This window comes from Melanaphis sacchari, unplaced genomic scaffold (genome assembly GCF_002803265.2).
Source record: "Melanaphis sacchari strain LSU unplaced genomic scaffold, SCAv2.0 Contig11_pilon_pilon, whole genome shotgun sequence".
In the NCBI taxonomy this organism is placed as follows: Eukaryota; Metazoa; Arthropoda; class Insecta; order Hemiptera; family Aphididae; genus Melanaphis; species Melanaphis sacchari.
Window position 1 is genome coordinate 6,628,701 of NW_020270469.1, and position 16,864 is coordinate 6,645,564.

Below are 16,864 nucleotides of genomic sequence, written 5' to 3' on the forward strand. Positions count from 1 at the left end.
TCGCAATCGACGTCTCCAATTCCACTTTCATCAAATCAGCCAAAATTGTCTCAGATACCATCACAGCCGTCTTTAAATCCGACAACGAAAGTTAATTCAACACCCAACAAAAATAACATAGAAATTAAAGAGAAAGAATTACTAGAATGGTTCAAAGATATGAAAGACTTCAATAAGAACCAAGAAACTTTGTCGCAAACGACGTCTCCAATTCCACTTTCATCAAATCAGCCAAAATTGTCTCAGATACCATCACAGCCGTCTTTAAATCCGACAACGAAAGTTAATTCAACGCCCAACAAAAATAACATAGAAATTAAAGAGGTAGAATTACCAGAATGGTTCAAAGATATGAAAGATTTCAATAAGAACCAAGAAACTTTGTCGCAATCGACGTCTCCAATTCCACTTTCATCAAATCAGTCAAAATTGTCTCAGATACCATTACAACCGTCTTTAAATCCTATGGTTAAAGGTTCTTCAACATCTGTTGAAAATATTGTGCAAAATATGAATGACAGCGTGTTTTTAGATTCTGTATTAGGACTTCCGGATGATCAATTAGAGCCACGTTTTAGTGATGTCGAGAAAAATCAAGATGTTTTAATAGATAGTTCTCTAACAGATATAAAACAATTTTTGAATTCTGAAAATATTGATATACTATATCCACCCAATTATGTGTTAGAAAATCAAGACGATTCTCAATTAGTATTGAGTGATGAATACGCGATAAATGAATCACACTCAAATGAAAGTAAATCGTTTGTAAATAATGATACTGAAAATCTACAAAATGCATTGAATGATATTACATTTCCTACAAATTTTGAAGATACAAAATTAAATGAAGAGTCAAAATTGGAAAAAGCAATATCTGAGTTATCAATTTTTCCATTAGATAAAGTTAATGAAGAAAATGATGTATTATATTCATTGGAAAATTTAATACCTGACAAACCACCAGAATTTGAAGAATTATCAAAGTACGATAATTCATATATTGTAAACACAGAAAATCCCAAAAACGCGAAAGAGGATAATGCTAAATTAACTGTTTTCGCCAACCCTAATGATATTCATATACTTCAACAGTCTCTAACCAATGATAATAGTTATATAAATAATAATTTATTAAATACTCCATCGACAGACATGCCATTATTGTATGGTCCCTCATTTCCAAATAGTGTTGATTACGTTCAACCTTTTAATTCGAATGCTAATAATCAACTACCTAACTCATTATTAAGTGTTAATCAAAAACCGGTGGGTTATAATCAAATTCCAATGTATCTCGCAAATAGTAATGATTATGATCAACAAGTTGCTCCTTCTGCTGTTGATCAAAATCAAATGACATCCAAAATACAATCACCTGGTTTGTCGCTAGATGCATATCAACCAAGTTCTATGGATAACAGTGGTTCTATTTACAAGAAAGTAGACTTAAAAAACCCTTCTCTAAATACTCCTAATTCGTGGTTTTTATCAAAAAAAGATGACACAAAAAATCTACACCCAAACCAAAATTACGGGTACACAAGTTATGATGGTAAAGCACGTACAAGCATTTTTGATAGACCATTGTCGTCTTACCAAAATAATATTCAAGGAATTTTAAATTCACCTTCAAACGATATATTCGCACAAAATATGATATCCGTAATTTCAAATTCGGTTCAAGCACCGTTAGATGGGACTAAGGCAATATTTGACATAACACGTGCCAATTTCCCACATTCTCCAGTGAGTCATATAATTCGATTAACAAATTCTATCGTACAATCTGTGATGCTAAATCTTCGGCAGTCTTTAAATACAATCATAAACACTTTATACGTAAGTTCTTAACTGAATTTGAAGGAATAAAATTGTTGTTATATTTTTAATTTTAAAAATGTTAAGGGTCGACGAGCTAAACGAGATTTTAATGGTTTTGAGATCTTCAACAATTTACCGGGCACTCTGGTTAACAAATATTATCACCAATCTACTGATGCGCCTACGACGAAAAATATAAATTTGCCAAATTACTATAATCAACAAATTTCAGCAGGTATTTCCGTAAAACTACAATTCATATTATTATGTCTATACAGTGAAATCTCTATAAAGTGGACGGCCATGGGGAATTAAAAATTGTCTAATTTAGAAAAAACCTCTACATAGTGGACATTTACGAGAAATTACTAAATGTCCACTATAAAGAGGTGCTATAGAGCAGTGGTTTTCAATCTTTTTAACAATGTAGCACACTTCTTCTTCTACAAAATTTTTGCGGCACACCAATAATTCATATAATACGTGAAGCATATATTTTTATATATAATACATATATATATATACAAAATTAACTCAATCAATAGATTTATCGCGGCACACCGATTGAAAACCACTGCTATAGAGAATTAGTTGTACATATTCATATATATATATTTATATATTATGTACATTGAAATTGGTATATATTGAAATATTAATTTATTATTTATTATATGTGTACCTATTTAATATGCAACATGTATGGTGTGAAAATATTACAAATAATATAATTATTAAGTACCTGTAGACTGTAGTGTTATTAAAATTATTTTTCAAAATATATTAAAACATAAATTCAGAATATTATGAGAATTATATAATATTTAGATTTTGACGGCCAAAGAGCCGGGCGGTTGTCCACGACAGAACGGTATCAGTGTGTATACATATATAGTGGTGCAGTTGTGCACACAAACGCTGTGCACATTTGTACAGTGTAAAAATTAAAACACGTCAAAACAAGCAACCCACGTAATAATGGAATTGATGTGCACTTAAGTACATGCCAATTAAATTGTTTTCCGTGAATTTTTTTTTCGACGTCGCCCTCGTTGTACATCGGTATATGCATCGGCTGAATAGTTTATTTTTAGGTACTCTCATTCATTTATTGTATTCCGATTTCCGATTATCAGCTGTTAATGTTAGTCCATCATTATTCATCATCGAAAATTCAAAACACCAATTGTGTTTCTATTTTTTATCGACGACCAACATCAACGTAATATGTTATTATTCGTGTATTTGTTTTCAATTTTTAAAATGAATTTAGTACTTACTAGTCTAATAATTGCAATGCAATTTTTCAACAGTCATGTTGGAGAAGATGAAAATAAAAAATAAAAGTAGGCTTACTCCAGAGTCCAGACTTAAAATATGAACAAAATAAAAGATAATTGCTAAATAACTAAAATTTGTAAACAATTATTTAATACAATTTATAATATATATTTTTATATATAATATTAGTTATATTTTTTTTGGATGTGCACCACTTTATTAAAAACCCACAAGCCGTCACTGGGTGTCCACGTCCACTAATAGGAGTGTTCACTGTTAAAAGGTTATAACTCCTATTATGTGCATACATACTTGCCGAGATATTTAAAAGTATTCACTCTAGGGAAGGGTCCACTATTGAGAGGTGTCCATTAATAGAGGTTTCACTGTACTGCAAACGGGTTTTCTGAACAAATTAAACTACAGCAACTTTATTGACAGGTCAACAACCGACCGCAGATTATTACGTACGCCAACCTGCAACGGCTGCAACCGAAAATATGTTAGGGCAACGACAGACGTATTACGGTAGCAGCATCGACCAGAATTCCTACAGATCACAATATGATTATAATATTGGTGTTTTACCGCAACCGGCAAACACTCAAAATTACGTTTTGAATTCTTTGGTCGATGCGATCACATCTGCAATACGTTCAAATGTACCTGATCCGTACTCAGTCGACGCACCAGAAATACAAGAATATACCCAGCAAGTGATCGTAGCTGTAGAACTATTTTTCAATAATCAGGTAAAAGAAAAAAATTGCTCTAATATTATCTAATTTTTGAATGATTTTTATTAATTATATTTATTTTTACACTCACAATAATAATGCAGTGAAACCTAAACGTATATACTATATTATAGTATATATATATATATATATATATATATAATATAACGTAAAGATACATTGGTCATAATTCATATTATTCATAATATTGGAAGCTATTGGACTGCAGTTTGCATAATAGAAAACGAAATTAATTCAAAAATGTATTTAATTGTTTGTATTTTTTTATTATTTCTGGGAGAAGATGGCATGGTCAGGTCAAATTATATGACTTCAAATATAGACCAAAAAATAATTAAGAAATAATTTGAAAAATAAAAAAAAAATTTGAGAAATTTTAAATTTTACATGTTGCATATAAAAATGGGTTAGGAAATTGTTTGAAGGAAATAATATTTACACTTTAGGTATATAACTTTATTAGTAATTATGTTATAGTATATTGTAAAAATTTTAAATTTTTGAAATATAGGAATATGATTTACCTACTTGTAAATATGCCATTACGGCAATACAATAAAACTCTGTTTTCCATTTTTATATTTTAACATTAATAATACCTATACCTACCAAATGAAAACAATAGTTTTATAAATATTAAATCATATAAATTTATATAATATAGTAGGTATTTATTTTATTTTTTTATAAAAATTACACTAATATCATGGAAAATATTTTATGTTTAACAGCATACACGTAGGCCATAGATACATTTTAATATTGTTGTACAATTATTTGATATTTAATAAGTAGGTCGACGTATAAACCTGGTTCAACTTTTTTTTCGTTTTGTGTTGAGAACGGTATTGTGGACATAATAGTATAATACCACAGAATTGATTAAATACCACCCGACAACTGACAGCTCAAATTGCCCTACACTGCATAGTGTGAATACACCCGACACGAGCAATTCGAATAGGTAAATAATACTAAAAATAAAGCGAAAATTTATTTTCAACATAGTACATACTGTATTGTTTCATCAAATGTCATTGATTTGGTTATATTTTTTTGATGACATATAATACATTATCTCATTAAAATCTTTATTTGACAAACGTTACAATTTTTATCTATAACAACTATTAAATGTTTTTTTTTGGTTATTAGTAGCTATGTGACAGTAAGGTGATACTACCTACCAGGGCCTAAAATACATCTAATTTCAGGGGACACACTTATTAATTTAACTGTTGACTTTGGATTTTGACAGATTTCTATTGCAAAAAAAAACCTGTGTAGGTTGTAACTCCCAAAGACCCCCTTCTTTTAGGCAATACTTATTACCTTACACATTAATAATATTTACAAAAAAAAAATATATGATATTGGTATAATATCATAATAATCTGTTGTTCAAAAATTCTGAAATACCCACATAGTATATTTATAGAGAAAACTCCACGTTTGAAACAAGAATTTTGTGGAACAAAAGTCCGTTGGAACTAGGAACATGTGCTTTGTGGAATAATGTGTAATGACCACGAATTAAGATATCTTAATTCGTGGTAATGACCCGCCAAAGTGTATGATATCAGATATAAATGCCTATCACTCGATATTTGTATAAAATTGATAATGATTCTCTATTTATTTTGATGAAATTGTGATGAAATTCATAAATTATTGTTATTATTACTTATTTCCGCAATCAAAACTAAAAACGTATTATAAAACTTTGGACACACATTTGTCATTCAGGGGACACAGTATTTCAGGTCCTGCTACCTACTTTCTGTTTAAATTCTGATTCTCAACGAGAAATATATTAATTGCATTCATAATGTCAGACAATTCTTTTCATTTTCCATGATTGCATTGAACGTAACAATGTGTTTTTTATTAAATTTTTTATTGTGTCTGAATTCTGAACACTATTTCTGGTAGAAAAAAATGCTCCAATCATCAACTCCGATAGTAGCTTCTGTCAGTGATGTATTTAGGTTTTTGTCATGGGGGAGGATATGATTATATAAATGAAGATACCAATGAGAGTATTGTACAATATATTATAATATTTTAATTCTTGCAAATTTAATCAATTATTGATAAAAAAAAAATAATAATAATAATTTTTTAAATAATAATATGATGACTATAATTATTTGTGTGTATACAGACTATGGGGGGGGGTTTATCCCCTTGATCCCCTCCTCCGTAAATATGCCACTGGCTTCTATTATAAAATTAGTATTTAAAATAAATTACTTTAATAGTTATGTTAAATAACATATTACGAAAATAAACTTATCTAATATCTATAGTAAAATGTACTGTAGTAATTAATATGCTGACAGATAATTTAAGCTCAAAACCATTTTTCATTAAATTTAAATTTAATACGTGTATTACAATACTCAATGACCAAATATACTCGATAAGTACTGAAAAGCAGAAGTTATTTACTTCTGCCCTTTTTTGCTTAAACTAAGAATTTATTTAAATTCTAATATCTTTAATTTTCAAATTCCCTTAAAGATCATATTTTTAATTACTCAGATTTTGATTTTTTACAGTATTTAAGATTCTCCTTCCATCTATATTCTTTATATATTTTAATCAATTAAATTTTCTAAATTAAAATTAATTAATTAATATATAATACACACATACATATTTTTAAATTTCAGATTGATAACATACTTCGTGGACAATCACCAACATCGAATAAGTATTAAACAATAATAATTAATCAAAAACATTAGTTTTTCTTGAATATTTTTTATTTATTTCACAATTAAACATTTACATAAACAATGTGATGAATATGATTTTTTATTTTTTTTAAAAGATACAATTATTTAGTAATATAAGGCACAAGTGTAAGGCACTTTTGTTTGTATACACAATTACCAATTAGCCTAATATAAACAGTAATTGGTACAATTAGTGCAAAATAGATATGTGATACTAGTGATATGAGAACAATTATAAAACTTAAACATAACAATATTATTTATTAATCAAAATAATATAATCATAAAACTGCCACATTATACATACATGTATTAAATAAAAAAACATCACCTATACACAGTTTTATAAAAGTAAAAACAAATATTCAGAAATTGTATAGTGTACATTTTAAGTAGCTTAACAATAATTTAAAATTTGATTTGGAAAAATTAAAATACCTAAGTTAATGTCTTTATTTAATTTTATATAAAAATAATAGAATACATGAATATACAAATAGACGACTAGTAAAAGGCGAATGAACTAAAAAAAGGAAATATTTTTAGGAACACAAATCATGTTATTCTTTGAACTGAATTGGCATAGACACATTATGGGTGTTAAAACTTATAACCCACAGAAATAGGTGCACTGCACATTTATAAGTAGAGATTATTTTCTCTATTACTTTATATGAACCAAATAATTTACCCCACATTATTTTTAAACTTTAACCAGCCAATTATAAATTGAAAAATATCTTGTAAATAAATCTTATAATTAATTAATAATTCAACTTGAATGAATTAACAACGAAATAAAATATCAATTTCTACAAGTTACAAAAACATTAAGAGGTATTTAATTTAAAATATACGAGATTTAAAATTATTAAAAGATGAAATTAATAATACTAATACAAAATAAAATCATTATACTCATATTGGTTCCTTTATCTAACACAATATATATTTTTTAATAGTGTATTACACTAAAAAAATTTTTATTCAAAATGTTTCAGCTCATAATGTTAATATTATTAATGGCAGTGTTCTAAAAATTAATGTAAATAAACATCATAGTATTCCATTAAATATTAATTTAAAACAGGATTCAATTTTTAAATATCATAATTACTTCATGGCATCAATTAAAATTATAAATTTAATTTTAACATATAAAAAATACTAAATAGTAAAATATAATGAATAAAGACTAGAACAAATTTTTGGTGCAAAAATATAAGTAAGTAGGTGAAAGGTGATAAAAGAGTGTTAACTAAAATCATTAAGCATGGGATTCAGGGCCAAAACTTAAATGATTTTTAAGAACTTTCAAATTGAAATAAAATGTATTAAAACTATTCACAAGCTAATTTGCTATCAAAACTACTTAGAGTAATAGCAAATGCTTGCATTGCACACAATGGATATCTGTAATCCATTGTAAAGAGATCATCTGAAATTCGACCGAATTGCAGGACGATGTAATCAACTGAAAAAATAATAAAATATCATAAAATAAAGATAGTAAAAACAGTTATTTATACAGTAAATTTATTTGTTAAATGATATAATTCTTGAATAAAAATCCAAATAAACCTTTGTAGTGGTTAAACAAATATAATAAAATATAATCTGATGCCCCCACTTTCATATAAGATGGCCTCAGCCAAAATATTACTTTACTATATTAATATAAGCAAAATTTAAACTAGGCAATTATTTTAATTAATTAAGTGATGTTCTTGAGAATTTGGCATTTGGCGAGCACTAGCACATCCATTTCTTGCTACTATGAGCAATATTCCCTGTATCTAAGATTATTATTATATAAAAAAAGAGTGTAATTTTAAAAATATATTCTAATATTTTAAATTAGATATTATAATTAAAAAATATGATGTCAATTATTATACACATGTAAAATATATTTACTTAATTATTTTTAAAATATTGATTATGTTAAAGAATAAAATTTAATTTTTGATACCATCCTACCTAAGATATTTTATTACCCAGTTTATAACAAAATTTAACATGTGATACATAATTAGTTGAGATTTTTTAAATAAAAGATGATTAAAAAAAATGTTCATATAATTCCTTGATTTAAATATTTAAAGGTTACACTTCAGAATACATTTAATTATTATTTTTATGTAATTATATGTTATGTGTATATAATAATTAATACATCTATATATTACGAATATATGATGAAATAAAGTGTATTAAATATATCCTGATTTTAAAATTTTTTTAATGTATTTATCTAGTACAGTGATTCTCAATCGAAGTGATAAGCTATCCTGGGGTAAGAAGGATCCAGTATAAGGGCAACACAAAATACTCGAGAAAAATAAAAATGAAAGAGAATTTTTAATTTTTTCAAACAAAACTTTATAGAGACCGTCTGGGTCAAATATCTCGTTAATTTTTCAGATTTTATTATTATTTATCGATATTCTTACTTTTTTTTTTTCAATTTACAACAACAATGTTTATTCAATACTACAACTAAAATAAAATGTGCAATTATTATATTTTTCCATATTGTATTTTTTAAACCTCGATATACTTTTTCTAAAATTAACAGCATAAACTATAAATTGTTTAATATTCTGATAGGGTGACACAGTATTGAATGATTGTGGATGAGGGTGACATAAATTCAAAAATGTTGAGAACCACTGATCTAGTAGATATGAGGAATACACAAGTGGTTGCAAACAATTTAACACTTAATTTTTCAAGAAATTATATGATAATAATCTAGGTATTTCAAGAACTACAGTAATTTAATAATAAAAAACTCACCATCATTATCGTGAACAATTTGAAAGTTTTTAACTGAAGCTTGTGTGACTCGTCCATGAAAATTAAGAACATACGATTGGGTTTCTTCATTCCACTGTGGAGTTTTGTTATGCAATTCTATCAGGTCATCCATATTTTTTGTTCGATAACATTCTATAAACATTTGTTATTAAATAATATGATTATTTATTTAACTTAAATAATTTTCAAAATTAAATAATAATTTGATTATTACCTAGTAGTGAACTATAGTTATCAGTTGTGGCGACTTTAACTCTTTGGTGGTTTTTATTCATACCTGGTATTACAACAGTCATTTTACGCGGTCCCTTAAATCCTAGCACATTTGTTTCCTATAAAGTAATGTATTATTTATAAAATATAAAAAATGTTATTTCATCTTTTGCCATTGCTTTTTAAAATCCAATATATTGTAAATGATTTTTTTAACTTACATATACTACAGCTGCTAATTCTTGTCTTTCTTGTACTCCTTCTACAGACTTATAAGGTGACATACCATTATCATAGACAGTGAACTGAGTACCAATTAAGTTTGATCTAAGTTTGCCGACAAATGATTCACCTCCTCTAGATAAATCAGTTGGATCTGTTGATATTAGATAATTTGATGTTCTACTTTTTTTACGTTTACGTGCAGCCAATAAAAATATCTATAATGATAAAATAATATAATAACAAGACAGTATTAATTATTCAATATTTAAAGTTTTTATTATTAATTTACCTTTGATCCATTTCCCTTGTCTAAATGTAAATAATATGTAGGATATAACCCTCGATCCATGCCTTTTTTGTCTCTAGTTATGCGACATTTAAAATGAACACCTTGGGCAGCAGGTTCCAAGACAAATGTATCTAAATTTCCATATACATCTCCTTCCAATTCATTAGTCTATACAGCAAAAAGATAAAAATAAATATTATACTATTTAAATATTTAGATGACTTACATCAGTAATTGTTGAAGAAGGATAAATGAATGGACTGTTTTCTTTTATGTGTATTGAACTTAAATTTTTAGCAGGAGAAATGGAACAAGATTCTTCATCTTCAGTATCTTCAGATATCCTACGTTCATCAATAGTCATTTCAGCTACTTCTTTTCTCATATCTAAAAATAATAAACATAAATACTAATTCCAATAGTTATTTAATTAATCTATTCAACTATGCAGATTTAAATCTATATTTATACAATATATTGTGGAGTGTTCCTAACAAAACACAAACATAAATGCATCATTTATTTATTATACTTAACATACTTTAAAATTATAAAAATTATGGTGATTGAAATTGATAGAATTCAGTAATGAACTGATGAATCATAAGGATAAAAACGACAGTCAATTTATGATAAAATATCAAAAATCTTACTTTCATCAAGATTCTTTCAAAGATTCCGTTTAAGTAGAATACATTATGATCATAAATATAACTTTACGAACCTTCAATAACATCATGATTAATAGATTGTCTTGATACACCTAATATATCACTGGAGTCTGGACTGCAATTCATCATAGCATATGTTAATGGACCATCATAACCTATTAATATGAGATAAAATAAATAATTTAATAAAACAGTATATTAATTATTAACATTATATGATATAGAACAGGGGTCACCAACTGGCGGACCACGGTCTGGATACGGACCTTGAGTACTTTTTTTTACGGACCGCGAGCGCGTTTTCATTTTATATTAATAAATGAATTTAATATGAATAAATAAATAAATATAAATACAAATTTAAAAAATGTATTTACCTACTATTTATTAACGTGTGCAAGTCATTAAAACTGTTTGGACCGCGTAAAGTTTGGTAAGTTTCAAAACGGACCCCCATAGAAATTAGTTGGTGACCCCTGATATAGAATATTATTTGAATAAATAAACAGAAAATTAAAATTAAAATAATATTATAGATACTTGTATCAAAACTTGAATAATGTATTTTTATTGTCTAATTAATATAATTTTCTGAAAGTAGAACTTGCTTATTATACTAATGATTTTAACTTATAATTTCTGTCATTTATTTAAAAAATAGAAGTGTTGAAGTTTAGTTTAAAGCATATAAATTATTAGCCACACAACAACTTAGTAACAACCTAGTCATGTTTTATACTAAAATCTAAACTATAGATCTTTTGTAGTTTTGAATTAGATAAAAATATAAATATATATATTTTATATAATCAAATAACCATTTTATCAAAGAATAAACCTGTTATACCTAAAAAATTTAAACAAATTCTATAGGTGATTACATTTGTTTGAATTTGAATATATGGATAGATTTAATTTAAAACAAAAACATATAAATGTTATTCAATTAACATTACTTACAATTCATTTCCAATGGCCGAGCAGATTTAGGCCTTATTCTTGCGCTAGGCATGACATTGTCTGATGCTTTTATTATCTGTGGAGTTTGTCTGACCTGCCTCATTTTCATTTCCAATAGTTGTTTCTGTATAAATACAAATAATTAATTATAAAACAAATAAAGAGGAGAACATTTGTTGTAATGATAAAAATATAGTAGGCAAGTACTTGTTGTTCCAGTGTTTGGTGACGAATGTTCCGAGTAGTAGTGGACATTATTGAATTGTATGTCACAGACACAGGACACCAAAAAGATACCAAAATTCGTAAAATATCACACGTACTACAAGACTTATGAACTAAAGTCAGAAAAAAGACTTGCCAATAGCATCAAGCTGAAAACACTAAGCCATTCTATCCATGTTTTAATAATTTCTATTGAAAATTAAAATATTCTTTAACTTAATAAAATTTATAATTAATAATTTTAATTTGTCAGTAAATAGTAATCTTAACCCTTAACTTGTTATTCATATCACGAGAGACCGGACTTGATGAGTAAACTTGTTTTGTTTTGTAATCTAAACAACATTTCAGGGAGTATAATAAAATAATACATTGTCAAGGAGTATTTATAAATGTTGTTGTCGACAACATTTATTGGAACCATTATCTTTTGTACTATATATCTATTTTTTCCAAAGTCAACTTGTTCCAATTATATTAAATTCTAAATTTTACATTTTGTTCCAAAACATATTAGACACGAAAAACTTAATTCGATAGGTAAACATTTTTCCCATTAAAATATATTTAAATAAATTATATCTGTTCATCAATTCACCCATGGCCATACATTTATTTTAATGAACATTTATTTCATGATTAATTTGTTCCAAAAGAATATTTATGCAAAACATTTGGTTTTGAATCAAATGTGAGATGACAAACTAAAGATTTGTCGGAAAATAAATGTGCAAAAAAATATTTGAACAGCATGTGGTTTATACTTTATTTCATAGGTAGACTTGCCATTCGTTGTGATTTTGTTATTAATTAGGTAGTCCCGGTTTTATCGACATGTCGTTGTGTCCCATCTAGTCATTCGGTTTTTTCTAATTCATGGAAACTGAGATTTTGGTTTAATTTATTATGAATTTTACGAAAAAATTAAGAATAATATTGAAAAAAAATTCATTTGCGGTATTACAAGAAAAAAAGGTCAGGGGTGGCTTTTTTTTGGGGGGAGGGCATAGGAGCCATGAATCATTAGATCATAAATTAATAAATCTATTTCGAATTATAATTTAATATTTATTGGAACATTTTATTTTCCGAACAAATAGCTAATCCCGAAATCGTTTTCTATATTTATTATTTATTCCAATGAATTTTTTCGACAAACAGTGTCTGCTTGGATACACTTTGTTAAAATCCAACAAACATTTATTCAAAAAACTATTTTGAATAAACTTTTTTTAGACAAATGTTTATTGGAATCAATAATTATTGTGGAACATGAAATTCGAGTACCTATAGGCTATAATACATTAATACGATCCCGTTAATAATATATTAATATTGTGGTCCATTTGCATCTACATAAACAATACGTATTTACGACAATATGATACCGTACGGTCCAAAGAGACGATAACAGTTTGCTCATAAAAATCCATTGGCTCGGCTGATAGGCGGGAACAGAGATAAAAATATTATTATCTATATCTGTGCCGGGTAGTATAAAGCCTTAGTCTTAGTCCTTAGATCATATATGATCTAAGGCTTTAGTAATTCTCGGTCGCTACTAATTTATCAGTGATTTGTGCATTTTGTGGGCAACATTCATGTTCAGTGTTTAGTTTTGTTTTTAAAATTGTTACGAAAGCACTGAGAACAATTAAAATATGTAAACGTGTACCTATAGATTCGTTTTGTTAAACATCAGATATCGAATTTTGAATTTTTCAATATTCAAAAACATTTTATCACTTATAAGTTTTTAATATTAGCCAATACCATAATGTCAATAAAGAGCTATTTTTGTTTTAAAATAAAAGTATTAATTGGCGTGATTTTGTCAATTGTATTGGTGTCAGTTATTGGTAACTTTTATTGTTATAATTTAATAAATAATTGTGTTATTTCTAGTACTCCGATGGTAATCAATACATGGGCATTTACTGATGCGACATCAAAAAGTAATAATTTCTTAATTACTATTTAAAAAATAAAAATATCTACTTACTGTGGACGTTAGTTTAAAACAACAACCTCTAAATTGTTTATTTTGTGATTTCTAAAAATTTGAATTTTTATTAAAATAATTCAATTTCTTATATCCGTGCTGGCCAAATAAATCTATAAATGACGTCTCAAGGTATTATCCCGCAACAAACGTGTGAACTGCTGACAGTTATACGATTCTTTTTTTTACAGAACCATGTTCTATTTTTAATTTCATTCATTGTTCTATACATTTTTTTTTTATAATTAGTAATATTTTATGCATTTTTAAGTATATCCGTATAAATTAATTTGCTTAAAGCAATTAATAATATATCATTTAATTCAAAATTTGGCTTACAGTCATTAGGCTAATAGTTCTCTAATCTAATAAGATTTATAAAATGCTCATTATATACTGTTTTTATTTAAATACAACTATAGGTTGGGAAGTATTAAATAAAACAAGCTCTGCAATTGATGCAGTTGTAGCTGGATGTACAGTTTGTGAACAAGAGCAATGTGATGGTACTATTGGATATGGTGGAAGTCCTGATGAAAATGGAGAAACTTCTTTAGATGCCCTCATTATTGATGGGTTTGTTAGTTATATATTATCAATATTTGCTTAAAATGTTAATAATTTAATTGAAATAATAAATCCATAGAGCTACAATGAATATGGGCGCTGTTGGGCATATGAAACGTATCAAATCAGCCTCTAAAGTAGCACGGCTTGTGATGGAAAACACAAAACATACTCTTCTTGTAGGTGATGAAGCAACTAAATTCGCTTTACAGATGGGCTTTAAAGAGACTAATCTCAGCACAATTGATTCGATAAACTCGTGGAAACAATGGAAAACTAATAATTGTCAGCCAAACTTTTGGACTGTATGTTGTTTATCTAATACTGTCATGTAATTAAAATGTTGACTCATTAAATTGATTAAAAATGTATGTTAAATGTAGAATGTCAACCCAGATCCAAAGAAGTCTTGTGGACCTTACAAATCAAATTTATCTAAACAATCAAAACCCGAGTCAAATCGTGTTGATATAAAAAATCATGATACTATTGGAATTATTGCAATTGACCAACAAGGCAATATTGCTGCTGGTACATCTACGAATGGTGCCAAATTCAAAATACCTGGGTAAGTAATAAACAAAATATCTTTTATGTATAGATAATTTTTCTGTACGTATGTTAGTATTAAACAACCAAATTTAATATGGATACATTTTGTATGGACAATAAAATACTTGTATCATTATAATGAATAATGTTATAACTAATATGAATTAACTATTTTAAAGTATGATATTCTTAAGATAATATTTCATCGTGAATTATATAATAATATGAATTATTATTGTTACTTAGAGAAAAGAATATAAAGCAAACCTAGGAATGGATAATTTAAAAAATTCAAAATTCAAAATCTATGAACAAAAATGACTATTACAAATTTAATGTACATGAATGTTCATAATTATCTGAATTATTTTAGAATCAAGTTTATATTTTTGATGAACTTGAATTTTATTCTAAAAGTTAATTTTACTTCTAAATTAATTTATGTTATTCCAATAAGAATATTGATTATAAGATAAGAAAAATAAATGTTCATTAAAAATCAACAATTTGACTATTGGTCATAGTGCTATTTCTATGTTTATTTTACTTTTGAATTCTAAGCTATTAGTTTTTACTGGTTTCTATTTTTCTATGACACTGATCTGCTATGCAATTATTATTATTGACAATATTATTAACTATTGTCTATTAATGATACTTATTAGTATAGTTTTGTATAAAAAACTTAAAAGTTAATTTTTAAATAAGTCAAATTTATTTAGAAAAAAAAGTATGTAAGTTAGTGAACTTATTTAAAATGTTTTATAATAAACTAGTTCATATTTAAAACAAACTTTACAAGATTTGAATTATGAATTTATATTGTCAAGTAATTGTAAATTATGCTAATATTTCCTTTTATAAACATATATTTCTACTATAATTATAAGTAGTGAGAAATAAATCTTCTCTGTGACCTATTGCTTATTAGTTATTAGTATTTAAATATTTAATAACAATACATATTTAGAGTCTTATAAACTGGTTAGAATGGATTTTTTTTACAAAGTTGTTGTTACGTTTTATATTATGTAAAAAAATATTTTAATTTCAATATTATAATAAATTAACTTGTTAAAATTGATTAAGTATAACAATTGCTTTAATTGCAGTTTATTCGATATAAATTACTATAAAATGTGAATAAGATTTTAGAGTTTCAAGTAATATGCCTCATATTATAATTAAGTTTATTTTGATTATTTTTAATACAAGTTACAAAGCTTTTTTTTTTTTTAAAAAAAACAGTATTATATTGTTAACTATAATTATTATAATTTATATTATAAATACTGCAGAAGAGTTGGTGACTCTCCCATTCCTGGATCAGGTGCTTATGCTATGAACACAGTTGGTGCTGCTGTAGCAACAGGCGATGGAGACATATTAATGCGATTTTTACCAAGGTAATACTAATATTTTTGCATAGACCTAAAAACTAATTTGTGAATTGATTTGTATGTGTTTCTCTTTTATTACTAGTTTCCATGCAGTTCAAGAAATGAAGCAAGGCTATCTTCCTAAACATGCTGCTCAATTAGCCATAGATATGATTGCCAAATATTATCCTGACTTTAGTGGAGCAGTTATTGCTGTTAATAATTATGGAAGTTATGGTGCTGCTTGTCATGGATTTGACGAATTTCCCTATTCTATAGTAAATTCTGAACAGAATAAAGTGTTTATACTTAATATCACTTGTACCAAATAAAAATCATAAAATTGTTACTATTTTA

The 16,864-nt window shown here is 26.5% G+C and overlaps 3 protein-coding genes across 5 annotated transcripts in view; 2 read left to right on the forward strand and 1 right to left on the reverse strand.

Annotated features, from left to right (window-relative positions):
• Positions 1-6,651, forward strand: part of LOC112604313 (putative leucine-rich repeat-containing protein DDB_G0290503) — an 8,843-nt gene extending 2,192 nt beyond the window's left edge. Inside the window, exons 3-6 of one of the 3 annotated variants that reach the window (XM_025353283.1) lie at positions 310-1,842; positions 1,909-2,059; positions 3,547-3,857; positions 6,539-6,651. In XM_025353283.1, coding sequence (XP_025209068.1) covers positions 310-1,842; positions 1,909-2,059; positions 3,547-3,857; positions 6,539-6,586 — 2,043 coding nt within the window. In that variant the 3' untranslated portion in view covers positions 6,587-6,651. Of the gene's footprint in view, positions 1-117; positions 1,843-1,908; positions 2,060-3,546; positions 3,858-6,538 lie in introns of all 3 variants that reach the window. The other 2 variants (XM_025353281.1, XM_025353282.1) reach the window with 2 other exon arrangements.
• A 1,086-nt stretch (positions 6,652-7,737) lies between these two features.
• LOC112604209 (protein king tubby 1) lies at positions 7,738-12,312 on the reverse strand. Its single transcript, XM_025353140.1, has 9 exons — positions 11,990-12,312; positions 11,783-11,906; positions 10,876-10,977; positions 10,378-10,538; positions 10,152-10,319; positions 9,859-10,077; positions 9,639-9,756; positions 9,404-9,556; positions 7,738-8,078 (listed from the first exon to the last, which is right to left on the reverse strand). Exons 1-9 carry the CDS (start codon positions 12,035-12,037, stop codon positions 7,945-7,947), a joined length of 1,227 nt encoding a protein of 408 aa, XP_025208925.1. The 5' UTR covers positions 12,038-12,312; the 3' UTR covers positions 7,738-7,944.
• A 1,173-nt stretch (positions 12,313-13,485) lies between these two features.
• On the forward strand, positions 13,486-16,864 carry LOC112604193 (N(4)-(Beta-N-acetylglucosaminyl)-L-asparaginase-like). Its single transcript, XM_025353119.1, has 6 exons — positions 13,486-13,962; positions 14,432-14,585; positions 14,656-14,881; positions 14,960-15,144; positions 16,427-16,534; positions 16,611-16,864. Exons 1-6 carry the CDS (start codon positions 13,785-13,787, stop codon positions 16,837-16,839), a joined length of 1,080 nt encoding a protein of 359 aa, XP_025208904.1. The 5' UTR covers positions 13,486-13,784; the 3' UTR covers positions 16,840-16,864.

Bases quoted from the DNA above. Each gene is read 5' to 3' on its own strand.
- LOC112604193 (XM_025353119.1), top strand. From the start codon at position 13,785: ATGTCAATAAAGAGCTATTTTTGTTTTAAAATAAAAGTATTAATTGGC. The intron at 13,963-14,431 runs GTAATAATTTCT...ATACAACTATAG, and splicing joins TACTGATGCGACATCAAAAA to GTTGGGAAGTATTAAATAAA. The intron at 14,586-14,655 runs GTTTGTTAGTTA...ATAAATCCATAG, and splicing joins GATGCCCTCATTATTGATGG to AGCTACAATGAATATGGGCG.
- LOC112604209 (XM_025353140.1), bottom strand. From the start codon at position 12,037: ATGTCCACTACTACTCGGAACATTCGTCACCAAACACTGGAACAACAA. The intron at 9,557-9,638 runs GTAATAATCAAA...AAATGTTTATAG, and splicing joins TAACTATAGTTCACTACTAG to AATGTTATCGAACAAAAAAT. The intron at 8,079-9,403 runs GTGAGTTTTTTA...TTATTTTTTCAG, and splicing joins AATTGTTCACGATAATGATG to TTGATTACATCGTCCTGCAA.